Source organism: Nomascus leucogenys, chromosome 12 (genome assembly GCF_006542625.1).
Source record: "Nomascus leucogenys isolate Asia chromosome 12, Asia_NLE_v1, whole genome shotgun sequence".
NCBI lineage: Eukaryota > Metazoa > Chordata > Mammalia > Primates > Hylobatidae > Nomascus > Nomascus leucogenys.
In genome coordinates, this window is record NC_044392.1 from 66699590 (window position 1) to 66725696 (window position 26107).

The following is a 26107-nucleotide window of genomic DNA, read 5'->3' on the forward strand; positions in this document are numbered from 1 at the left end:
CCTACTGGTAGGAAGGTCACAGGCACCAGGAGCCTAAGCAGGTAGGCATGGGGAGTGGTGCAGACAGCTGTAGGGACTTCTAAGACAGAGCTAAGGCAGAGCAGGGGCGTTCAGGGTCCTGTGAGAGTTCCCCGTGGGCTTCTGGAATAGTATAGGGGGTGGGGCAAAACTAGCCTCCTGCGCACTGTGTACGCTGCCTTTCTTCAAACCAAATAGTTGAGGCCACAGGAATGTGAGTTTCTAGTCCTTCTGAATTACAAATGGGAGCAGCTTGCTCTTTGTCCCCTTGTCCCGGCTTTGTTATCCCAGAGCTGGGGCAATGGGCTATAGCCCAGGCAGGCTGCTTGGGTCTGCCTGTGGGCCCCCAGCTGGCATGGCCAGGCAAGACAAGAGAGCCACTGTCACCCCTTCACGCACCTACCTCAGTTTTGACAGGGTTTCCAGTAGCAAGATTAATAGGATCAATCTCAAGCCCCCGTTGGAAAATGGAGCACATGGCCCCTTTCCTTGGTACCACGCTCCAACGGGCCCAAGTTGCTGCTCAGGGACTAAGGAAGCTGAGGTGAGATAAAGGCTCCTAAGTGACAGCCCAGTTCACATTCCAGCTCTCAACCTCCCAAAGAAACATAAAGCACTGCCGAGGAGTCAGGACTTCTGACCTCCACCAGGCCACGTTGTCTCATCTCCCTTACCGTCCTTGTATTTCTGTCTTCCAAAGGATGGAACAGGCATAATCATATAATCGTGTCCCCACCCTACCTTCTGGGACCATCATAAAGATAAAAGAGATCGTCTATAGGGAGTATTTTAACCTCCTAGGAGACAGGCACTAAACTAACAGAAGCTGTTATTAAAGTAAAGGGTTTGTAGATTGCAGATGAAAGGCAGCAGGTAAATAAACAGCCTGAACATCACCCTCCCCTGAGAAAGGAACTGGCTATTAGGGCAACAGTGGGAGCTCCACAAAGGGACTACAACGTTTTCTCCTCTCCTCTGCCCTGCTGGCTATCCCAATCCTTTGGAGGTGCAGCAGCAAGCTGGTATGCCGTTGGTCTCCCCATGTGGGGATGGCTGTAACGAGAGAAACTGCTGTTAATAAGTCCCCAACCCATGCTAGGCATAGAAGCTGGGGGCTCTTCTGGATTAAATACAGCCTCTCCCTTTCCACAGAGTCCTTCGTAGGGAACAGAAGTGCTAGAAGGCTTTTAAAACAGTTCTGGTGTCTAAGCTAGTCCTACCTCAATGATTTCAAGCAGGAACATATTTGTAAAGGAGGATCCTGGCCCTTGCCCTGCAAGCTTGTGTGATTCAGACTCCATTTTCCACCTTCCCCTTGAGCCTTTTCTAAGTGTACCCCTCCCTTTGCTTACCTGTTCAAAGGCTCTGTGACTTGCTAACTGGAGGGAGCAGCCTAATTTGAAAGGAAAAGCAGAAGTGTGTATCAGGGAGAACCATCAGAGGCGGGGTTCAAGCCCCGGGAAGAAGACTGAGGAAGAGTCCTAAGCCCTCCCCAGAGATGCTTTATTACATGGTTTCATCAGTCATCAGTGATGGGTCCCTATGCCCATGCGAGGAGACAGGAACATCTGTGTGGTACATGGCACTGTTCCCCTCTCAGCTATGCGGTCAGATGGGGGCAGGGGGATGAATGGGTGCTTGGCTTCCCTGCTGTTGGGCAGGCTCTGAGATCTCAGCGGACAGAAATGAAAGCCCGGCAAACAGGAAGGCAGGAATGTTCAGGCATCGGTGACCTCCATGTTCTGCAGCCTGTTTTCTAGGGTGACGTCTCTTGCTGCCGCTTTCTTTTTGCTGCCCTCATGTTGCTTCTTCTGCTTCTTTGATGGCTCCTGCTCAATGGGCGCAGGCTTCACAAAGGGGATCAGTTCTTGCAGTCCTGGGAAGGAAGAGCCAAGCAAATGACCTGTTGTTTCTCAGCGAGTCAAAGCCCTAAGACCTCTGGGGAGAATTCAACAAGACAATGATCCCTTTGAACAGAGGGGTCCCTTTGATAGGCACCGGTTTCCTTTATTCTTTTCTTCCCTAGTCTGAATTTTAGCAGCATTTCAATATCATACCTGCACTGGCTACTTTCTCAACCAAGCCCTCTGCCCTGCCCAGCCCGAGAGGGCAGACAGAGTTTCAGGGGCTGTGTCTGAACAAAAAAACCTGGTATATCCTGAAAGGGGCCTGCTGTTTAGAAGAGTGTGAAGACAGAAAAGAGGAGGACGATGAGATGAGCTGGGAGTTTTACCTGGCGGCATGAACTCCTTCAATTTCTCAGGCACAGTGATGCCCTTCTCTGTCTGGTAGTTCTCCAGGATGGCGCAGATGGTACGGGTAGTGGCGCACATGGTAGCATTGAGCATATGGACAAACTCCACCTGGGAAGACAGGGTCCCAGAGGGGAAGTCGAGCTCAACTCTCATCTGGTCTTACTGACGGCCAGGAACCATCCATTCAACCAGACTTCCCCAACCACAACTGTCCAAATCAAAATGATGGGTTCTACCCCTTAGCAACTTTTTTCTCAATTTGAATTATTTGGTATTTATTGCCTATTAGATAACTGCAGAAAGATCCCTCATGTTTCCACGAGTGACAAGTGGTAGCTTCTGGTATTCTGAGGAGTTGGGCCCTTTGAGGGAAGGAAGAAACTACTATTGTGGCCTTTCCTTTTTGCCCCTTTCAAGCTCCTGACTTGGAAAAGAGTAGGGCCTGAAAATTGGGTTTGAAGAGAGCAGCTTACAACCCAGACCTTCTTGGGTGAGAAGAGGGAAGCCTCCAACTTGTTCTGTGTAGATAAATGGAGATTATTCTTTCTCTGGAGTTAAGAAAAACAAAGCCAGAAAGAGAAAAGCTAGAATTACCTTATAGAAGAGAGCTAGATTCAGGTTTCTAGCTAAAAGAACTCAGTCCTGACTCAGTAGAAGGCATTTTCAGATTCCCTTTTTGGTCTAGATTGAGAAGCTCAGATTTTCCCATGATCCTGGGGACCAGTGCACCCCAAAGGCTGAGAAATAAGATGGATGGGCAGTGTACTGAAGGCTCTGCTTCCCACCTCCCCGGGGGCCATCTACCTTGTCCATCATCTTCTTGGTTTGCCCGTATCGGATTCGAAGCCGGCGAGCCTGGTAGTCCGTGCAATTAGAACAGGAGACCAACTCACGGAAGGCTCCTGAGCCCGGAAACCAGGCCTCCAGGTCAAGCTTCTTACTGGCAGCATGATTCAAAGAACCTGTAAGGAAAAACCCCTAGAACTCGTGAAGGAGGGATGGTATTTCAGAAGGCTAACCTTTAGCAAGCCTGAAGAATTCTTTAATTCATGTCCTGTCTCCAGAGGTGAAATCACATCCAGATATTCTTAACACCAAATACTCCCAAGTGAGAAGAGTGTAATATTTTAATTAATGTGGGCAATGAGTTGAATTGTGAGCTGTTTCTCTGTGTGGCAGCTCAGCTGGTAAGGGTGGCGTCTGGGATTGCAGGAAAGGGAGGCTGAGAAGAGGCTGGGTCCCATACCTGAGACAATATTCACAATGTGGTAAGGAATCCCCAGGGACTGGTAGAACTCCTCTGCGGTGGTAATCATCTCTTCAAACATCTCCCATGACTTGTTGTCATGGGGTGATGAGTACACAAACTGTTCAATCTGCAGAGAGGGACCCAAGGAGACGGTGACAGTGGTATAGGGTGAATAAAGGACTGACGTGGGAGACATCCTTGCCATGAAGACCCGTTTCCACACCACTGGGAGGCAGGCAAGGCTGGGCCCCCAGCAACTGGGACTGGATCACAAGGGCAAATGCTTATGGTGCGAGCTTCCCACATGCATGCCAGCCCCTGTTCTGAGTGCTTTACATATATTGACTGGGATAATCCTCACAATAGGCCACAATAGTCCTGGTGAGGCAGGCACCGTTACTGTTATCCTCCTCGTACAAAGGCAGAAATGGAGCACTGGGGGCTTATGCATTTTGCCCAATGTTACACAGCTGGTGAGTGGTAAAGCCGCAGCCTGGTTTCAGGGTCCATACTCCACGCCACTCCACCATGCACTTCCCCGGAAATACAGAGGTAAGCAATGAGAGGAAAAGCTGGAGCCAGGATGGGCCTCAGCAACACAGATCCTATCTCTCGTCTAACCATTCTGGAGACAGAGAAAGTTCCACTCCTTACCCTGACCCATCTACTCACCTTCTCAAACTGATGGACTCGGAAGATGCCACGGGTGTCACGGCCATGGGAGCCCACCTCCTGACGGAAGCAGGTAGACAGGCCAGCATACTTGATGGGCAGGTCCTCCGGCCGGAGCCACTCATCCCGGTGCAGGGCAGCAATGGGCTGCTCTGAGGTGGCAATCAGGTACTTCTCATCATAGGAGTTGTCATCAGACTTTTCACTGCCTTTGCCAATCACCTGTGGAAGGAAGGAGCTATACCAGTTAAGAGGAAGCGGGGAGGACCTTGGCTAGAATAAGAAATCACAAGAAAGAGATCAATAATAGTGCAGGAAAAATTTCCTTTAATCCCTGCCTGGGAGTGGGGAGAGAATACTAAAAAGATAAAGGAATGGGTCAGTCCAAAATGGGGTCCCCTGACAGAGATCAAAGAAATGTAAATTAAGAGGAAAGAATATTTTCCATTTATCTTTTTTTTTCTTTTGAGACAGAGCCTCACTCTGTTGCCCAGATTGGAGTGCAGTGGCACAATCTCTGCTCACTGCAACCTCCACCTCCCAGATTCAAAAGACTCTCCCGCCTCAGCGTCCTGAGTAGCTGGGATTACAGGCACGCACAACCACGCTCAGCTAATTTCTGTACTGTTAGTAGAGAGAAGGTTTCACCATGTTGGCCAAGCTGATCTCGAACTCCTGACCTCAGGTGATCCACCTGCCTCAGCCTCCCAAAGTGCTGGGATTACAGGCGTGAGCCACTGTGCCCAGCTATTTTCCACTTATCTAATAAAGAAAACTCATCCATGATGAATAATGGTCAATGCTGGCAGGTATGCAATAAACCTGTGCTGGTAGCCACATACATTAATCCTTGTGAGGCGTTTACTAAACACCAGTGTGGAGCAAAAAGGGACACCAGTCTCTGCTTTCTTGGTGCTTATAGGTTAGTGGCTATGATCCTTAAAGAATATACTTTGCTGTTCAGCTGAAGAAAATAATGCAAAAAAAAAAAAGTTCAGACAGGACAAAGTTCACTGTAACATTATTTATGTAATATTATACAACCATAAAAATGAAGACCATGCAGTAACACAGAAAAACACTTTTGATATAATGCCACATAAAAAGGCAGCCAGGCACGGTGGCTCATGCCTGTAATCCCAGCACTTTGGGAGGCCTAGGCAGGCAGATCACCTGAGGTCAGGAGTTCAAGACTAGCCTGGCCAACTTGGTGAAACCCTGTCTCTACTAAACATACAAAAATTAGCCAGGTGTGGCCGGGCGCAATGGCTCATGCCTGTAATCCTAGCAGTTTGGGAGGCCAAGGCGGGTGATTCACCTGAGGTCAGGCGCTCGAGACCAGCCTGGCCAATGGCGAAACCCCGTCTCTACTAAAAATACAAAAAAAAAAAATTAGCCAGGCATGGTGGTGGATGCATGTAGTCCCAGCTACTCAGGAGGCTGAGGCAGGATAATCCCTTTAACTTGGTGGGTGGAGGTTGCAGTGAGCTGAGATCATGCCACTTTAGCCCGGGTGAAAGAGTGAGACACCGTCTCAAAAAAAAAAAAAAAAAAAAAAAAAATTAGCCAGGTGTGGTGGTGACGCCTGTAATCCCAGCTACTCGGGAGGCTGAGGCATGAGAATCACTTGAACCCAGGAGGCGGAGGTTGCAGTGAGCCAAGATCGTGCCACTGCACTCCAGCGTGGGCAACAGAGTGAGACTCTGTCTCAAAAAATGAATAAATAAATAAAAATAAAAATTAAAAATAATGCTAAATAAAAAGGCAATTTATGTACATGGCAATTGTAAGTATGTGAAAACAACATATATATGAAAAAAATCCCAAAGTGAATATTTTAAGATGACAATTGTTATATTAGGTCAATGGGAAAGCAGATAATTCCCTCTGCCATTTCTAAATTTTCTGTTATGTAGCAGCATTTTAATTAAAAAAAAAAAAAAAAAAAAAAGGAAGGAAGAAAGGTTCCCCTGGGTCGGTGTTTAGAGGCCTGGAAAACTACCTTGCTACCTGGCAGTAGGAATTTAGCCGCTGTGGGGCCATTCACGTACAACATACGAAAGCTCTAGGGCTGTGCAGCCTAATATGGTATAGCCAGCCACATATGACTATTTAAATTAAATTAGGCTGGGCATAGTGGCGCACACCTGTAATCCCAACAGTTTGGAAGGCTGAGGCGGGTGGATTGCTTAAGCCCAGGAGTTTGAAATCAGTTTGGGCAACATAGTGAGACCCTGTCTCTATACAGGAAATTAATTTAAAAAAATAAAAACAAATTAAAATTTAGTTCCTTGGTTGCATCAGCCACATTTTCAGTGCTCAAGTCACATATGGCTGATGGTTGCTATGCTGGATCATGCAGACTTAGAACATTTCCATCAGTGCAGAAAGTTCTATTAGGCAGCACTACATTCATTCTTACAGAACTGAGGTTTTTATCAGACAAGAAGTGCCAGCCAAAATTCTTCACTATTGAAACCTGTGATTCTTCCTGCCTGTGGGTCCAAGAAGCATCTGGATAAGAGATGGAGATTGCAGGACTCAGGGAGCACCAGCTACCTAACAGTTTCCATAATACTCCACATAGGTTTCTCCCTAGTGTTACCTGCAGTGGATATTTCTAATGTTCTGTTAGTGATTATCTAATCTTAGGCGTTGAAATTAGAAAAAGAAAGAAAAGGTAAAACAGGTTTTAGTCAGTAAAGGAACACACTCCTCCCCTCATTAAAAGAAATAAGAGAGGGAGGAGGTCAAGGTTATACTAATGCTCAGGGTTTAGGGAGAGCACTTTGTTTCCCAGTGCGTCTTGAATGAAAACTTAACTTTTACCTCATCAACAGAAACAATGGAAAGATCGTTCTAATTATTGAACTATCTCCCTAAATAAATCAGATGAGTCCAACAGCAGTTGTCTAACTCTACCTCCACTGTCTGGAGAGGAAATAAGCCGGTAGGAACTAAGTCCCTATTTCTGACAGAAGAGTTGAAAGGGAGGGACAAATGAATAGTAGACACTGCTGCATTGGACAGCTGTTAGCAGAGACGCTCTAGAAATCTTGAGTGCTGAACACGGAGTGGGGTGCTGTTATTGGTGTTAGAGCCAGTTGATCAGAATGACCTTCTGAACCTTGACTTGAATTGTCTGGCTCTCCCTGACATGGTCCATGGTTGAGAAACAGCCACAAACTGGACGCCACCTCCATCCCAAGGCAAGTATGTCTCACCCTGTGGAAGCTTCCAGACTGGGGTTAGGAGTGGGAGGACATGGAAAGCGGGCTAGGAGATCAGTGCCACTACTGTAATTTCCTTTTGTCCAAGCACCCAAGGAATGGGCTTCTTTTGTAAGCTCATGGTGTTCAAGTATGCTTGATTTAGATACATCATACAGATTACCCAGGGAAAGGTAAAAGAGGCTCTGCAGCTTCACTGTCTAATATGGTAGTCATTAGCTACATGTTTAAGTTAAAATTAATTAAAATAAAAAATGTGCTTCCTCCGTTGCACCACCCACATTTCAAGTGCTCAAGAGTCACAGATAGAGAACGTTTCCATCATTGCAGAAAGTCCTATTGGACAGCACCACTCTGCATCACTGAAGTTAAGCTACATAACTTAAGAAGTCATTCTGTCACCTGACCCAGGCTACTCACCTTATAAAGTTCTTCATCAAACTGGCTGAGCTGTGCCACCTCCTGCATGACCTCCTTCCTCATGAAAAAGGGGGTATAAATGGGAATGTAGCCCCGACTTCCTAAGGTGCGAAGGGCATACTGGATGAGAGCCTGTTCCAGGAACACCAGGACCCCCTAGAGGAGCAGAGACACAGTACTGTCTGATTGGGTCTTGTCACCATCATGTTCAGCTAGAACTGACACCTAAAGGCACCTGGGCCAAGAGAACAGGACTACCGAGGGGCAAGCAGGAGGCCAATAAAAGACCACAGATCCCAGCAACTGACATTCTGAACCTTGAGATTCGTTCTGAACACTGAAGCCCAGTGAATCATCCAGGCACACCGTTAAGAGAATTATCTTGATGTTCTCAAAGCACTTTGGGCCTACACAAACCACAGGGCTTATGACAGTGGATTTTGATTCTTTGTTACTTGTCTGACTGTCCAATTATACTGAGCTACTTAAAGGCAGAGACTGTTCTGATTCAGTCAGCAAAACAGACATTCATTATGGAGGACCACTTAGTGGCTTTTGTTCTGTGGAATCCTGATAAGCCCTCTCTTGCTTTAGAAAGAGAATTGCATCTAATTGCCAATACATTTGCAGAAAGGCGAGTACAACTGGTAGATTTGTGGGCCTCTTTAAGTAGATTATGTTTCTCCACACAAACACACACAAAAAAAAAAAAATATATATATATATATATATATATATATATATATATTTGTTGTTGTTGTTTCTTTTTCATAATCCTATCCTCACTGGTTCCCAGCTCTTACCTTCAAGAAGTACCCTCGACTCCCAGCCACCACGGCCCCCTTTTCGCCTTCAAAGCCATCTACCATCACCACCAGGTCCACATGAGAGTACTTCTTCCTGACGGTACAATCACCCCAAATCCTCTCTACTTTGTTGTCCGCATCCTAAGGAAACACAGCAAGAAAGAGAGATACAAGACATATGATTTTATTATTTTTAAATTAAATTTTTTTTTTTTTTTTGGAGACAGGGTCTTACGCTGTCATCCAGGCTGGAGTGCAGTGGCACAATCTTGGCTCACTGCAGCCTCAACCTTCCAGACTCCAGTGATCCTCCCGCCTCAGCCTCAGCTGGGACTACAGATGGGTGTGCAACACTATGCTTGGCTAATTTTTGCATTTTTTGTAGAGACGGGGTTTTGCCATGTTGCCTAGGCTGGTCTCAAACTCCTGGGCTAGGCTTCCCAAAGTGCTGGGTTTACAGACGTGAGCTACCGCGCCAAGCCTGATATATGATTTCTTAATTCTACAACCTCCATCTTTCCAAACTTTATTCTACCAACAACTTGGCTTTGTGAAGTCATCGCTTAACTCAAACACTACTGTGTCTCATAACTAGAGAAGGCAACTTCCTACTCAATGGAGAAGTAGTAACTTACAAAGTTTGAGAAGTGATTCTAGCCATGAAACTGCGAGTGATGATTTTCCAAGAGGTCTATAGTATTATCTTGGGGGTTTTTTTGTTTCTTTTTTTTACCCTTTTAAATTACCCCTCAAATCCTGCACAAGGACAACCCTTCCCAGACAATCGACATCGCCTGGGATGCAGAGGAGAATGTAGATTTTTTTTTTCCAGGCTCTCATTGGTCCCAGGGCCACATGAGGGCGGACTCAGGGCCCTGACCTCCTGAGTCGTCTCATGGTCTGTGCTCTGCAGCCTCCTGCACACCCCAGCCTGCAGTGAGTTTAATGTTCACCAGGGAATGAATGAAAGAGGCACAGATGGGCCCTGCTACGGCTGGGGTGTCAGGGAACAAAGGCTGGGCTCAGAGCAGCTTTGTGCAGGGGAAGCTCCCGCTCAGCAGGAAACTTTTATCATGCAGATTTCCCTTCAACCTGCAGCTTCTCAGCAGGCTGTGGGTGAGGGGGTTAGGTTGATTTAGCAGATCCCTCCCACGAGACGCCTGCTACCACGGGCAACACGCAGTGGAGGACAGCAGCCCTATTTAGAAGAGATTTCTGTGCCAGGAGTCTCCTCCTACCTGCTATCTCTGCTACTTCCCAATCAGACAAGGATCTGACTCCTGCAATTCTCAATTGGTGGGCAGGGGGAATATACAAAGAACCTGCTTCTGACAGACAGTGCCAGTGTTCCACAGATCTCCTCCTGTCCCCACCCCTGCAGAGACAGCAGCGACCTAAGGCAGCCTCCTGCTGCGTCACAGCCACCAACCTCATCGTTACTGATGGGCACAGAAGGGTGCAGAAGGTTCCCAATCTCTCGGAGGTTCTCAAACCGCTCTGCTTCCAGCTTTATCCGCTCTGCGTCACACTTCAGGATGGCTTCATCAATAAGGAGTCGGACTTTTTTGATTTGTGAGACTTTCAGGTTCTGTAGATGAACAGGCCAGGCCCATAAGCAGGACAGTGAGGCAAGGACAGCACAGGAATATGATTCGGTTGCCCTAACCCTGTTGTGCTCTCAAGATAGCCCTTGTGGTAGCATTTTAAAAACTGGAAACGAAGACTTTTAAGAACTGAGATTTATTTCACACACAGATATATACAGTCTTGCCCTACAAATCCATCGGCATTTTTCTTTGGGGGTGCTTGAGGCAGAGATAGATAGTTCTGGCCACTATCTATTGTTCCCATACATTGCAGAAATTTTAGTACTGCCGCTCTCTTATGAGAACTTTCCCTTAATTTGCACTTTCTGATTTTCTTGACTGAACCAATTTAGCACTCTATTGATGTGCTGCATTTAACTGTTCTCTAGGAACATTATAAATTTATTAGGAGTAAGAGATTTGTCTGAAGCATATTTTGTATTCTGTATTGCAGCTGTTTCAAACTATGCTCTTATTTCTTTGAGGCAAGCGCTTTAGCAGTAGGGCCAGGCAGGTTCAGGCCCCCAATCCGAGCCCTTCAAGCACAGCAACTTTGCTTTTTTGGTTTATGTTCTTGCTAAATGTTAAGGGTTTCAAGAAAGGGTTCAGTGACTAAAAAACTCAAAAATTACGGCTCTTGCCCAGCATACTGAATATTTACTGTGTTAGAGTAAATTGAAGTTTCTTGCCTTTGTGTAACAAAGAGTAGAATATGGAGTTATATAAACCAAACACAGTTCCTTTCCTTTTTCTATTCTTCCTACCCTTGACTCTCCCACTCCATCTGTCTCCATCTCTGCTGTCTAATAAATACTCAAATATAGAATATAACAAGAATGGGTGGGGACATTTCCCAGCAGCAGAAATGAAAGGATGTCACAATGCTGTGTGGAGCAGAGTGAGAGCACTTGCTGTCTAGGAATAAAATTAAGACAAAATAGCAAAGATCCTAACTTAGAAAAGAACTATAACTTACAGCTAACGCGTCTGCAGTAAGGTCATCAAAACTCAGCACATTCTCTGGGACAGACTCATCATCTCCCACTGGCTCTTTTTTCTGCAAGAAGGAAAAAAACCCAACACAAATAAATAAAAGAAAATCTCTGGCATTGATTTATAAAGTGTACACCAAATTAACATATTATATAAATGAATCACAGAACTTCTTACATAAATTTTTCTAAAAGATACAACATGTAGGAAAAAAATTAGTACACTGGAAGCCAGAAGTCAAAGTGTCAAGCCCCTCCCTATGCTGCCACTTAATAGCTTTTTGATCCTAAAATCAATTAATCTGTCTGGGTCAGAGAATTAACATCCTGAAGAATATGAGAAGAATGTCATTCCCTGTACATAGATCATCATAGGAATCAGAAGAGAATTTATTTGAAATGCTCATGAGCTATAAGCGCTGGAGAGGTAGTGCAGTGCTCAGGAGCAAGCCCTGGAGCAGACACACCTGAGTGTGGATTCTTTTTTTTTTTTTTTGACAGAGTCTCACTCTGTCACCCAGGCTAGAGTGCCGTTTGCGTGCCCTGGGCTCACTGCAAGCTCCGCCTTCCGGTTTCAAGTGATTCTCCTGCTTCAGCCTCCCAAGTAGCTGGGATTACAGGAGTGTGCCACCACGTCTGGCTAATTTTTTTTCCTTTTTTTTTTTTTTTTTTTTTTTTTTGTATTTTTAATAGATAGGGTTTCACTGTGTTGGATAGGGTGATCTTAAACTCCTGGCCTTAAGTGATCCCCCACCTTGGCCTCCCAAAGTGCTGGGATTACAGGCGTGAGCCACTGCACCCGGCCCCGAGCGTAGATTCTTACCTACCTGCTAACAACAATCCCAGCATTGAGGCTAAGGGGGAAAGATGGATGGAATGATGAAATATCAGACAGCCAAGGAAAACAAACAAACAAAAAGTCACAAGATCTGGAATTCAGTTTAGAACAACCAATGTAATTTGACAAAATGGCAGGGGTGTAACCAGGGCTGGATTTCATTCTCTCTAGTTTCTCTTCTCATCCTTCCGTATGATAATTCTGCTAAATCATCATTTCTAATCCTTGCACAAAACCAGGTGAATTTAAGAAGATCACTTAAAGAGTTAAATTCTTCTTAAATTAAAAAGAGTTGGCAGGGCACGGTGGCTCATGCCTGTAATCCCAGCACTTCGGGAGGCTGAGGTGGGTGGATCACGAGGTCAGGAGTTCAAGATCAGCCTGACCAAGATGGTGAAACCCCGTTTCTACTAAAAATACAAAAATTAGGCAGGCGCAGTAGCAGACACCTGTAATCCCAACTACTCGGGAGGCTGAGGCAGGAGACTTGCTTGAACTTGGGGGGGCGGAGGTTGCAGTGAGCTGAGATCACACCACTGCACTCCAGCTTGGGTGACAGAGTAAGACTCCGTCTCAAAAAAAAAAAAAAAAAGAGTTAAAGAAAGTTAGTCAAAGGTCATTATAATAAGATACATGAGACTTCAACAAAACTTGCATAAGAATATTTAGCATCTGCTTTGTGAGTATAAATAAAACAAAGTATAGCCAGGTACAGTGGCTTGCAACTGTAATCCCAGCTACATGGTAGGCTGAGGGGAGGATCAGTTTAGCCCAGGAGTTCAAGACCAGCCTGAGCAGCAGAGTGAGACCCCATATCTAAATATCTAAATATAAATAAATAAATAAATATATATATATATATATTTTTTTAAATTAGCCAGGCATAGTGGAGTACACCTGTAGTCTCAGCTCCTTGGGAGGCTGAGGCAGGGGGATTGCTTGAGCCCAGGTATTAGAGGCTGTGGTGAGCTATGCTTGTGCCACTGTACTCCAGCCTGGGTGACTTTTTAAAAAATTAGCCAGGCACAGTGACATGTGTCTATAGTCCTAGTTACTTGAGAGGCTGAGGTGGGAGGACTGCTTGAGCCAAGGAGTTGGAGGCTGCAGTGAGCTACGATCATGCCACTGCACTCTAGCCTGGGCAACAAAGCAAGACACTGTGTCAAAAAAAAAGAAAAGAACAAAAGGACTAAATCTCCTAAATGTAAAGCATGGAAATCCTTTAGGTTCATTACACATTCTCATACAATCAAAATTCTAACCATAACTCCACTCACACCCTTCAGTGACTCAGAGCAAAATCATCTCTAAAAAGTTGGAAAAATCTGGCCAGGTGCAGTAGCAACACAGGGAGACTCCATCTCTACAAAAAAAAAAAAAAATTAGCCGAGTGTGGTGGCATGCTACTAGGGAGGCTGAGGCAGGAGGGCTGCTTGAGCCCAGGAGGTTGAGGCTGCAGTGAGCCATGATTGTGCCACTGCACTCCAGCCTGGGCAACAAAATGAGACTTTGTCTCAAAAAAAAAGAAAAAAAGTTGGAAAAATGTGAAACTATCAGAATGAGTCTTGATAAGAACAGACTACAGAGGTAGGGAAAAAATGGACTAAATCTCAAGATTTTTGCAACGGCATCATAGGCAGGGTGATATGTTCGCAAGATAGTTACCAGGCTCCCTTGCTATTTGATGATCCCTCAGGGCAGCAAATTCAAGTTCTGAGCTCAAGGTTTGACTCTGCAACTAAGTTACAGTATGATTTTAAGCAAGCTCTTTAATTTCCTAAGCCGATTCCCTTACCCATTAAATAAGGCTGACAAATGTACTATCTGCACTCCAGCTTTGCAGTAAGGATCAAAACCAAAATGAGATGTCTGTGAAAGTATCTCAGTGTTTTCAAGTGCTCTACAAATTAAAGCACTATCATTACCATTTCAATGGCAGTGGGAGTGAACACTCCCTGCATGGCTAGCAACAAAATCAGATCTAAGAATGTTATTGTGAATGACAACACTCACAATCCCATCTTCTTGCTACAAAAAATACCCAGCTGGCACTGACTGCACATAGGTCCCAAAGAACACCCAAGGAGGAGTATGCATGGGAATTAACATAATTATGGGGCCTCTAGTATGCGAATGACTAAGTCCCACAGAAAGAAACTCGATGATTATCAATATCACTTTCCACAGCTAAAAGTGTTACACGCTGAAAGTATAACAAAATATTGTCAAAGAGAAAGATGCCGACTGCCATGAAGTTAAGTGTAAGGTGCTAGAATCCCAAGGTCATCTTTTTATGCTCTTTACTGGTACAGTTCCAAAGTTCTATAATTTTTTGTTGTTGTTGTTTAGTTTTGAGGTTTACAACTTAAAAGTTATCTAGATTGTAAAGTGCATTTAATTAATTTATTTATTTATTTTGGAGACAGGGTTTCACTGGAAACCCAGGCTGGAGCTCAGTAGTGCAATCTTGGCTCACTGCAACTTTTACCTCCTGGCCTCAAGTGATCCTCCCACCTCAGCCTCCTAAGTAGCTGGAACTACAGGCACGGGCCGCCACGCCTGGCTAATTTTTTTGTTTCATTTTATTTTTGTAGAGATGGGGTTTCACCATGTTGTGCAGACTGGTCTTGAACTCCTGAGCTCAAGCAATTTTCCCACTTTGGCCTCCCAAAGTGCTGGGACTATAGGCGTGAGCTACCGCACCCAGCTATACTATGTAATGTAATATGATTAAGGGGCTAAACAGGTATTTTTGAAGAAAGGTTAAAAACATGAACTATTCTGGATACCAAAGCAAAAGCTGAGCTGAAACATAACATTTTTCAGGCATAGGAAGGATTTTTTTTTGGATGAAGGCCAGTAACATTACTTGCCATTCATTATAACTCACAATTGCTGAACAACTACATGTTCTAGACATTGTGCCAAATTTTCTACATTTAAAAGAAATTTAGTTCTATCCATAACCATTGCTTGGCATTTAAATTTTAAAAAAAAGTTCTAACAATTCCATTCTATAGGTGAGTGTTAGTATTGTCATTTTATAGATGAGAAAACTGAGGCTGAGACATTAACTTGCCTAAAAGTCACATAACACAGCAAGATTTGAACTCTGAATCTGTAGTTTTCATTATGGAGCATAACTACACTGAGACGACAAATCTGAAATCTGCCATAAAAAAGATGACTGGTGGAATTTATATTTCTAATATAAGAACAGAATAGACAACAAATGGCTAGACAACAAAGAATCTTACCTGAACACAGAAGATGGACTTGTGGTAAAGTATATGAAAATGCCTCCAAGTTCCCTGCCTCCCTATCTTTTTAAAATAATATTTTCCCCTTTGGTAAGAAATTGAACATCTTGTAGACTTAAACAGTGAGTTAGACCTTCTGTGAACATTAGCTAAGAGCAAGATCAAACATCTCCGCTCAAGTTCTCACGGCTGTTTGTTATTCAGTTCTCTTACCTTCATTTTCTCTCCGATTGTCTTGCTGCATAGGTTCTTCAGCTTGTTCAAGTTGTCTGCCCGAAATCTACCTAGGAATAAAGAATCCAAGAATATACCAAAGAAATGCCCATAATTAAGATACTGCCTTCTCCTGATCCTGACTTCTTAGTACTGATTTCAGGTTAAGGCCCAAATGCCGGCAGAGCTGAAGGATCTGCCTCATGAAGTTATAAAATCTTACAGCTTTTTTTTGTTTTTTTTTTGGGACGGTGTCTCGCTCTTGTTGCCCAGGCTGGAGTGTAGTGGTGCAATCTCGGCTCACTGCAACTTCCGCCTCCCAGGTTCAAGCAGTTCTCCTGCCACAACCTCCCGGGTAGCTGGGATTATAGGTGCCCACCACCACACTCGGCTAATTTTTGTGTTTTTAGAAGAGACAGGGTTTTGCCATGTTGGCCAGGCTGGTCTTGAACTCCTGACCTCGGCCTCCCAAAGTGCTGGGATTACAGGCGTGAGCCACCGTGCCCGGCCTAATCTTAGAGCTTTAGAGCCCCAAATGTAGTTGGCATACAATGGTGACTACAATAGGGTGTCCCCAGCATTTGGTGACAAGGAAAAGACCATTCTGAGGTTAAAATTAAAAAGTATCATAACCTGTATGATGCCATTATAGAGTAACACATCTGAAAAACTTGGAAGACACTCAAGTAACTAACCTGCCCAATTATCTTAAAACTCATTTAAGGAAAAGGTGCTATGCATAGGAGTCTATAAAGAGTGCAGTCATGATTGCTACCTCTCCACGCTAGGAATAGCTAATGTTACCCTTTTACTTTGATATAATGCTCATCTGGCAGCCTTGAGAATGATTTAGTCTCTTATAATTTGGTTTCCTTTTGGGGAAGACAGGCACTAACTAGTCAATATATTGGCCCAAATTAGTATATTGGTATCATGGATCATCAGTCTAACTCTGATTAGTAAAATTTGGACCTCTTGAATCTAAACGTTAGGGGCAATACGATAAAATTCAAGCACAAGCTTTTTTGTTGTTGAGACAGCGTCTCACTCTGTCACCTAGGCTGGAGTGCAGTGGCACGACCTCAGCTTACTGCAACCTCTGCCTTCTGGACTCAGGTGATCCTCCCACCTCAGCCTCCCAGGCAGCTAGGACTATAGGTGTGTGCCACCACACCCAGCTAATTTTTTTATTTTTATTTTTGTAGAGATGGGTTCTGCTGTGTTGCCCAGGTTGGTCTCAAATTCTTGGGCTCAAGCGATCCACCCATCTTGGCCTCCCAAAGTGCTAGAATTACAGGTGTGAGCCATGGCATCCAGCCAAATTCAAGCTTTTAAGAGGCAAAATTGATGACTAGAAATGAGATAGCACCTAGAGAGCCATTCTTTAAGGCTTTACCAAGAAGCTTTCCTCTTTGATACCTCTTTAACGAAACTTCAATGCAAAATGATATCACTATTTTCTCATTCACTTATTCACATTGATAAAACTATACAGATGGATAATAGATTAGTGGTTGCTAGGGGTGAGATGGAGGGCAAAGGGCAAAGGGAGTAGACTACAAAGAGATAGCAAGAAGGATCTTTGTGGTGATGAAACAGTTCTGTATCTTGAGCATGGCAGTGGTTATACAAATTTACACATGGTAAGATTGCACAGAACTACACACACGTGTGTAAAACTGGCAAAATCTGAATAAGGTTTGTGGATTGTAGCAATGTCAATTTCTTGGTTTTAATATTGTACTAGAGTTATATAAGATGTTATCATTGGGGAAAACAGGACCTTTCTACTATTTTTCCAACTTCCTATAAATCTATAATCGTTTTGAGATTCCCTCCTATTTGCAAGGCATCACAGTAGGTATTGGGAGCATAAAAGAAAATAAGGCCAGGTGTGGTGGCTCATGCCTGTAATTCCAGCACTTTGGGAGGCTGAAGTGGGTGGGTTGCTTGAGCCCAGGAATTCGAGACCAGCCTGGGCAATGAGGCAAAACCCTGCCTTTACAAAAAAAAAAAAAAAAAAAATACAAAAATTAGCTGAGCATGGTGGTGTGTGCCTGTACTCCCAGCTACTCGGGAGGCTGAGGTGGGAGGATCGCTTGATCCCAGGAGGCAGAGACTGCAGTGAGCCAAGATCGTTCCACTGCACTCCAGCCTAGGTGACAGAACAAGACTCTATCTCAAAAGAGAAAAAGAAAAGAAACAAAAAGAAAATAAAACAAAACCAAATATTGTAACAATGCTGAATGTTTCAATGAATATAGTATATCCCTTCATTATTTTTAATTTCTCTCAGCAATGTTTTGTAGTTTTCAGTGTATAAGTCTTAAATGTTATTTATTAGGTATATCTCTATGTACTTGGTGCTTCTAAACTGTTACTTGTATATAGAAGTACCTTTGATTCTGTGTATTGTATCCAGTTATTTTGTTAAAGTTATTTAATTTTAATAGTTCAGCTTCTGCATACACAATCAAGTGATCTGCAAATAATGACAGTTTCTTCCATTCCAATCTTTTATTTTTGTTTCTTGCCTTATTCATACTGCCTGGAACTTTTGGCATGATGTTGATTAGTAGAGGTGATAACAGACATACTTGTCTTGTTCCTAACCTCAAGGGGAAAGCATTCAATATTTCATCATTAAGAAAAATGTGGCCGGACGCAGTGGCTCACACCTGTAATACCAGCACTTTGGGAGGCCGAGGTGGGCGGATCATGAGATCAAGAGATCGAGACCATCCTGGCCAACATGGTGAAACCCTGTTTCTACTATAAATACAAAAATTAGCTGGGCATGGTGGCACGCGCCTGTAGTCCCAGCTACTCAGGAGGCTGAGGCAGGAGAATCGCTTGAACCTGGGAGGCGGAGGCTGCAGTGAGCTGAGGTCACGCCACTGCATTCCAGCCTGGCAACAGAATGAGACTCTGTCTCAAGAAAAAAAAGAAAAGAAAAGAAAAGAAAAATTAGCTATGGGTTTTTTTGTAAGTATCTACTACCGGATTAAGAAAGCTCCCTTCTATTCTCAGTTTATTGCATTTTTATCATGAGCAATTGACTCTCCACATTAAAAAAAAAATTTTGATCTATCTCACATAATACACCAAAATTAATATTAAGTAAATCTTATACCTAAATGTAAAAGGTAAAGGAATAAAATGTCTACAAAAAAAACTGGAGAATGTCTTCTGAAGGTTAAGACATAACATGATTTTCAAAACAGAATACAAATTCTGTGATTTATCTATTGTGTTTTGGAAACACAATATACAAATCATAGAAGAAAAGTCAATAAATTAGACTTCATTAAAATTAGGAACTTCTACTCATCACAAGAATGAAAAGGCAAGCCACAGAATGGGAGAGGAGATCTGTGGTATCTAGCTGACAGGTATTCTTCTATCCACACTATATAAATAATTCCTACAAACCACTAAGAAAAGGACAAATAAAAATTGGTCAAAAGGCTTGAACAGGTACTTCTCAAAATAGGCTATCCAAATGCCATCAACCTATGAAAACGCACTCAATATCTTTAGTCATCAAAAAAATGCAAATTAAAATAACAATGAGACACCACTATATATCTACCAGAATGGCTAAATTAAAAGGACTGCCAATGTCAAGTACTGGCAAGAATGCCAAGCAACTGGAACTCTTAGATACTGCTGGTGGGAATATCAATCATTACAACCACTTTGGAAAACTACTTGGTATTATCTACTAAATCTAAACATGTGCCCACCCTATGATCCAGCAATTCTACTCCTTGGTACGTACCCAACAGAAATGAGTGCTAATGTCTACCAAAAGACACACATAAGAATGTACATATGTTTTTATCACAAAATATAAGTATTTTAGGTGATGGATATGTTAATTAGCTGCTTTTATTATTCCACATTGTATTCATAAATCATAACATTACATTGTACCCTATACATATATACAACTATAATTTGTTAATTGCCAATCAAACATTTTTTAAAAAAGAGTCTCTAGAAGCTTATTCATAATGCCCTCAACTGGTAACAACCCATTTTATCCAAATGTCATAAAGTAAATATGCCAGTAGAATTGATTGGCATATTTACATAATGGAGTATTACATAGCAATGAAAAGAACCAACTACTGCTACATGTTAGTAACATGGATGAATCTTACAGACATAATCTTGAAAGAAAGAAGCCATGCCAGGCGCAGTGGCTCACGCCTGTAATCCCAGCACTTTGGGAGGCCAAGGCGGGTGGATCACAAGGTCAGGAGATCGAGACCATCCTGGCTAACATGGTGAAACCCCGTCTCTACTAAAATACAAAAAAAATTAACCAGGCGTGGTGGTGGGCACCTGTCGTCCCAGCTACTCGGGAGGCTGAGGCAGGAGAATGGTGTGAGCCCGGGAGGCGGAGCTTGCAGTGAGCCGAGATCACACCACTGCACTCCAGCCTGGGCGACTGAGCAAGACTCCATCTCAAAAAAAAAAAAAAGAAGAAAGAAGCCATATACAAAAGTATATACTACATAAGTCCATTTATATGAAGTTCAAAATCAGGCAAAGAAATTTATGGTGATAGAGGTAAGAATACTATTATTTTTGGAGAAGGGGCTGACTGGTAGGTAGCACAAGGCAATCTGCTGGTGTGCTGCAAATGTCATATATATATATACTTTTTTTTTTTTTTGAGATGGAGTCTCGCTCTGTCGCCCAGGCCGGACTGCAGTGGCATGACCTCGGCTCACTGCAAGCTCTGCCTCCTGGGTTCACGCCATTCTCCTGCCTCAGCCTCCCAAGTAGCTGGGACTACAGGCGCCTGCCACCACGCCCGGCTAATTTTTTTGTATTTTTAGTGGAGATGCGGTTTCACCGTGTTAGCCAGGATGGTCTCGATCTCCTGACCTCATGATCCGCCCGCCTCGGCCTCCCAAAGTGCTGGGATTACAGGTGTGAGCCACTGCGCCCGGCCTAAATGTCTTATATTTTGATCTGAGTGTTACATTGGTGTATAGATTTAGAAAACTCATCAACCTGTACACTAAGATTTGTGTACTTTACTGTATGTATGTCAATAAAAATAAGTTTTTGAAGGGTATATACAGGAATAGTATAAATGCTGTAAGAGATTTGTAAGACAATATAAGGAGAGCACTCAACAAATGAGGTGGCACTATGACAGTAGCTGAGTGGCAAAGAGGGCTGATGGAAGTGGGAGTGGCACACCCTGATAAGGAGCATTCCAGGAAGAGGCAACAGTCACAGAAGTGTGAAAGAGTCTATGAGTAGCAATAAGCTAGAGCAAAGAGCGGGAGGCCCTATGCAGAGAGTGGTAGACGGGAGGCCAGGAAGGCGTGGGGCACTTTGTAAATTGTGTTCAGAAATTTGGATTTTTATACTTTAAGGCTGTACTGTCCAATATAGTAGCTTTTAATACCATGTGACTATGAGCATTTGAAATTTGAAATGAGCACCTGAACAGAGTGGTGCTTTAAGTGTAAAACATACTTTGGAGTTTGAGGACTTGTACCCAAAAAAAAAAAAAAGTAAAATATCTCAGTAGTTTCAGTAATTTTTTTTTTTTTTCAGACGAAGTCTCACTTTGTCCCCCAGGCTGGAGTGCAATGGCGCAATCTCAGCTCACTGCAACCTCCGCTTTCCGGGTTCAAGCAATTCTCCTGCCTCAGCCTCCCAAGTAGCTGGGATTACAGGCACCCGCCACCACGCCTGGCTAATTTTTGTATTTTTTTTTTTTGGAGACAGAGTCTCACTGTGTCACCCAAGCTGGAGTGCAGTGGCGTGATCTCGGCTCACTGCAAGCTCTGCCTCCCGGGTTCACGCCATTCTCCTGCCTCAGCCTCCCGAGTAGCTGGGACTACAGGCGCCCCCCATAATAATGCCCAGCTAATTATTTTTGTATTTTTAGTAGAGATGGCATTTCACCGTGTTAGCCAGGATGGTCTCGATCTCCTGACCTCGTGATCTGCCTGCCTTGGCCTCCCAAAGTGCTGGGATTACAGGGGTGAGCCACCACGCCGGGCTAGTTTCAGTAATTTAAAAATATTGATTATATGTTGAAAATATAATTTTGGGGCTGGGCGTGGTGGTTCACACCTGTAATCCCCACAGTGTGGGAGGTCGAAGTGGGAGGATCACTTGAGTCCAGGAATTCGAGGCCAGCCTGGGCAACAAAGTGAGACCTGTCTCTACAAAAAATTAAAAAATTAGCTGGGCATGGTGGTGCACACCTGTGGTCCCAGCTACTTAGAAGGTTGAGGTGGGAGGACCACTTGAGCCCAGGAGGTCCAGGCTGCAGTGAGCTGTGATCATGCCACTGCATTCCAGCCTGGGTAACAGAACAAGATGCTGTCAAACTCCAAAGTATGTTTTACACTTAAATAATAATAATAATTATATATATATATATATATATATATATTTACGTATATAAAACTTTTGGGTATACAAGACTAGGTTAAATAAAATGTATTACTAAAATTAATTTCATCTGTTTCTGTTTATATTTTTTAGATTAGATACAAACAAATTAACAATTACAGACTATCGCCAACTTATAATGGTTAAACTTTATGATCAATAGTAATAAATTACATGAGATATTCAACACTTTATTATAAAATAGGGTTTGTGTAAGATGATTTTTCCCAACTGTAGGTTAACGTCAGTGTTCTGAGCACATTTAAGGTAGGCTTGGCTAAGCTATGATATTCAGTAGGGTATGTGTATTACATGCATTTTTTACTTAAAATATTTTCAACTTATGATGGATTTATTGGGACATAAACCCATCCTAAGTCAAGGAGCATCTGTATACATGAAGCTAACATTCTATTCCTATCAGACAGTGCTGCTCTGAAGTATGTCACTGCAAAACTTAAGCCTTCAAGTAAAATGATCAGATTTGCATTCTAGAAAGATTATATGCCCTGGTGAGACTGGGTTAAGATTGAAAGCAGACAGAAAGCTATTCCAGTTGCTGGGGCAAACAATGATAAGAACCTGTTTTAAAACATGTGCAGTAAAGGTCATGAGGAAATAACAGCTTTAGGCTGGGCATGGTGACTCATGCCTGTAATCCCAACATTTTGGGAGGCCGAGGTGGGAGGATCGCTTGAGGCCAGGAGTTTAAGGCCAGCCTAGGCAACATGGCAAAACTTCATCTCTACAAAAAATACACCCATTAGCCAGGCATGGTGGCATTGTGCCTGTAGTCTCAGCTAGTCAGAAGTCTAAGGCAGGAGGATCATCTGAGCCTGGGGAGATTGAGGCTGCAGTGAGCTGTGATCATGCCTGGGTGACACAGTGAGACCTTGTCTCATATTAAAAAAACAGGAAACAACAACTTCAATTTTCAATGTACAGTAAAAAGAAAAAAAAAACCACTCAGGATAGCACTTTTTGAGGGAGGATAAAATTCTTGGGGTTTGCAGCAGATTTCCAGATACATGGAAATCTATTTGCTTCGGGAGTGGGGCCAAGACAAATATGCCCAAGTGTAGGATCATTACGCTACTCTGAATTAAAAAGAAGAAATCACAGCTCAAATCCCTGGAGTTACAAGAGTTCTAAGTTCCAATGTGGTATTATGACTCCAAGTTATACTGGACTCCTGTGTTCTCCAAGGAACCCTAGTGGTACCTTCTAAGTCTACAGGAAGACAAATTGGTATAGTTGTAGTGGAGGGCTTGGTGAAGCTTGCTATGTGTCCTCAATTAGGGAGCTCTGCCTCCCGGGTTCACGCCATTCTCCTGCCTCAGCCTCCCGAGTAGCTGGGACTACAGGCGCCCCCCATAATAATGCCCAGCTAATTATTTTTGTATTTTTAGTAGAGATGGGATTTCACCGTGTTAGGGAGCATGATCTGAGTTCTTAATGTGGCTCTGGTTATAAGCCCTTGTTCAAGGCAATGAGAGAAGAACTCCATCCTCTGATCTGAAGTTCAAGATGTCAAAGAACCTTGATATAAATCTGCCAGTGTCTACCTTGGGCAGTTGGGAACTTGGGAAAAAATATAAATTCCATTTGGATGCAAAGAGAATATTGGAAAGCGTTGTCAAATAGAAAATAATCAAATTAATAGATGTATTGGAAATAAACTACTGGCCAGGCATGGTGGCTCACACCTGTAATCCCAGCACTTTGGGAGGCTGAAGAGGGTGGATCACTTGAGGTCAGGAGTTAGAGACCAGCCTGGCCAACATGGTGAAACCCCCATCTCAACTAAAAAAAAATTAGCTGGGTGTGGTGGTGCATGCCTGTAGTCCCAGCTACTTGGAGGCTGAGGCATGATAATCTCTTGAAACCAGGAGATGGAGGTTGCAGTGAGCCAAGATGGTGCCACTGCACTCCAATCTGGGTGACAATGAGAGACTCCGTCTCAAAAACAAAACAAAACAAAGAAAAGAAATGACTTCACATTTGGGATTAAGTTTTTTAAAACAAGAACATAAACTACATAAACTGCTTTTCATAAAGAATGTAAAGTGCCCTGAACACAGAAAATATTCACACCTCCAACAAACCTTTATCAAGGCCTTACCAAGGACCAGGTACAGTGCTAGATACTGGGATTTCATGTATAAATGTGTATATGTATATCCACATATATACTGTATGAATAAAACTGAATCCTTGTCCCTGAAGAACTCACCACTTATCTACTTTTCAGATAAGGGACAAATCCCTCAGATGTAGACATTATACCCAAAAGACTAGCTAACACATTCAAAGTCATTTAGCACTGGCCAAGGGCTGGACTGACACAAAAATCTGATACTCCTGACTTCAGATTCAGTAGAACAGTGCTCAGGCTAGTTTTATCCTAAACAAAAAATGTGGCAAAATTAAATTCCATTGCAACTCGAAACTTCAGGTCAAGTGTGGAATCTCACAATCAAACTACTACAATAGAGGGCCTAAGACACAGAATCAGCACAAAACTCAAGTTAAACAAATACTCTTTTGACATCCAAGATCCTTATAAACAGGAGAAAATCAATTTTCCTAATAGAAATCCATCACACTCTTGGATAGCGGCTGCTTTTGCAGTGTGCTGTCATCAACCTAGCTCCCAGATGGTTGCAGACCTATTGCATCAGACAAAGTACTTGACAGCATCCGCCCAACCAGCGACCACTCCAGTTAATATAGGCAGAGATTTACGGGCAGATGGTTCTACGGTTTTATTCAGCTTCATGAAAGATGCCCGATATGACTCCAAGATCCGGCAGTTTCAGGTTCTAGCCCAACTCTGCCAATGTCTTTAAAGGAAAACGTCCACAAATCACAATTAAACAGCCTCAGTCATTACAATCTTTTTCTCGCCTCCTCACCCCCGTCACGTTTGATCTACCACGGAAAAGACTTTTCTAATTCTTAAAGGTATGCCCATAGGTCGGGGGATGGCCTTCCGAAAAGCTTCAGGGTCATTTATTTTGGCCAAGAGCGGCCTCCAACGCCCGAATGAATCTACTGTGTTGCAGAAGTGACGCAGTCTCAGGAGGAGCCTTTGATCCTATCAAAACAAAGGAAAACCACTCTGGCCTTGCTGAAGATCAGAAAAAGACTCGGGGGGAGCAAAGATTCCTGTTAGGAAAGCCGCCTAGACCCCACAACCTCCCGCCCCGGCATGTTCTGGCAACCCCTGGGACAGGAAGGCTTGACAGCTCCCGATGCGCGTGCGTACGCACACTGGCAGCGAACGGCACTGAGCACGCGTGGAAGGGACCTCGCTCCGCCCGGGTGGAGGAGAAAGTGGGATGACCCCGGCTACTAGGCTGTGTTTTCGGGGATGGGGAGAACCTCGAAGCCACCCTACCCTGGGAGGGGGTCTGACGAAGGGTGGAAGCTGTGGCCTCAGGAACGGTGGCTGGATTTGAGAGAGAAAATTGGGTTTAGGATCAAGGAGGTAACCCGCCCGTCCCGGTACTTACATCGTCGCCACTCGCTGTCTGCCTTCACCAGCTGGTCCACCAGTCCCGGGTCCTTGAAGCGCTTCTCCTGCGTCTCTCGGATGAGGGCTGGGTCCCCTCCTTTATCCACCCGAAACAAATCCAGATCCAGCACCATCTTCCTTCCTCCCGGGCCAACACTCAGAGAAGCGAGGATCGCGCCGCGGCACTCAGCCTGTGACCGCGGCACTGCGCCGGCGCGCTGACCCTCCCTTCCTGCTCAGGCGCAGCTGGAGCCCGCAGGCGACCCCTCGCGACCGGAAGCGGCTTGTTGGAGGCGGGGCCGCGGAGGGAGGGGAGGGGAGAGTGGGTGGGCGTGGGACTATACATCTGGTTCCCGCTCCCTGGCCCTGCTACACTCTGCAGGAAATGTGATCGTCACATGAAAGTGTGAATGCCTCAGTTTCCTCCTCCTGTCTCTAGGCAGAGAGGCCTGTCCCCTCATCCCTAGCTTAGAGGCAGATACCTTCACCAGGTGCCCGTTTTCCTCTCACTAGGTTGGCTTCTTCCACTGGGCTCTTTCCCTGAACCTCGGCCGTCTTCTCCATCTTGATTGCAAGAGGATGGCATATTTAGTCCCAGGGCTACCTCAGCTTAAGATTC

At 44.0% G+C, this 26107-nt stretch overlaps 1 protein-coding gene across 2 annotated transcripts; it reads right to left on the reverse strand.

The window, feature by feature from the left end:
- Nucleotides 1-1459: 1459 nt before the first annotated feature.
- On the reverse strand, nt 1460-25716 carry SARS1 (seryl-tRNA synthetase 1). 2 transcript variants are annotated; one of them, XM_012500449.2, is made up of 12 exons: nt 25487-25716; nt 15540-15610; nt 11213-11293; nt 10080-10238; nt 8648-8791; nt 7845-8000; nt 4195-4416; nt 3520-3649; nt 3078-3235; nt 2756-2821; nt 2252-2381; nt 1460-1894 (listed from the first exon to the last, which is right to left on the reverse strand). In XM_012500449.2, exons 1-12 carry the CDS (start codon nt 25620-25622, stop codon nt 1737-1739), a joined length of 1611 nt encoding a protein of 536 aa, XP_012355903.1. In that variant the 5' UTR covers nt 25623-25716; the 3' UTR covers nt 1460-1736. The 2 variants fall into 2 exon arrangements, with proteins under 2 accessions (XP_012355903.1, XP_003267937.1); XM_003267889.3 differs by lacking the exon at nt 2756-2821 and having other exon boundaries at nt 1462-1894; nt 25487-25694.
- Between the last annotated feature and the right edge of the window lie 391 nt (nt 25717-26107).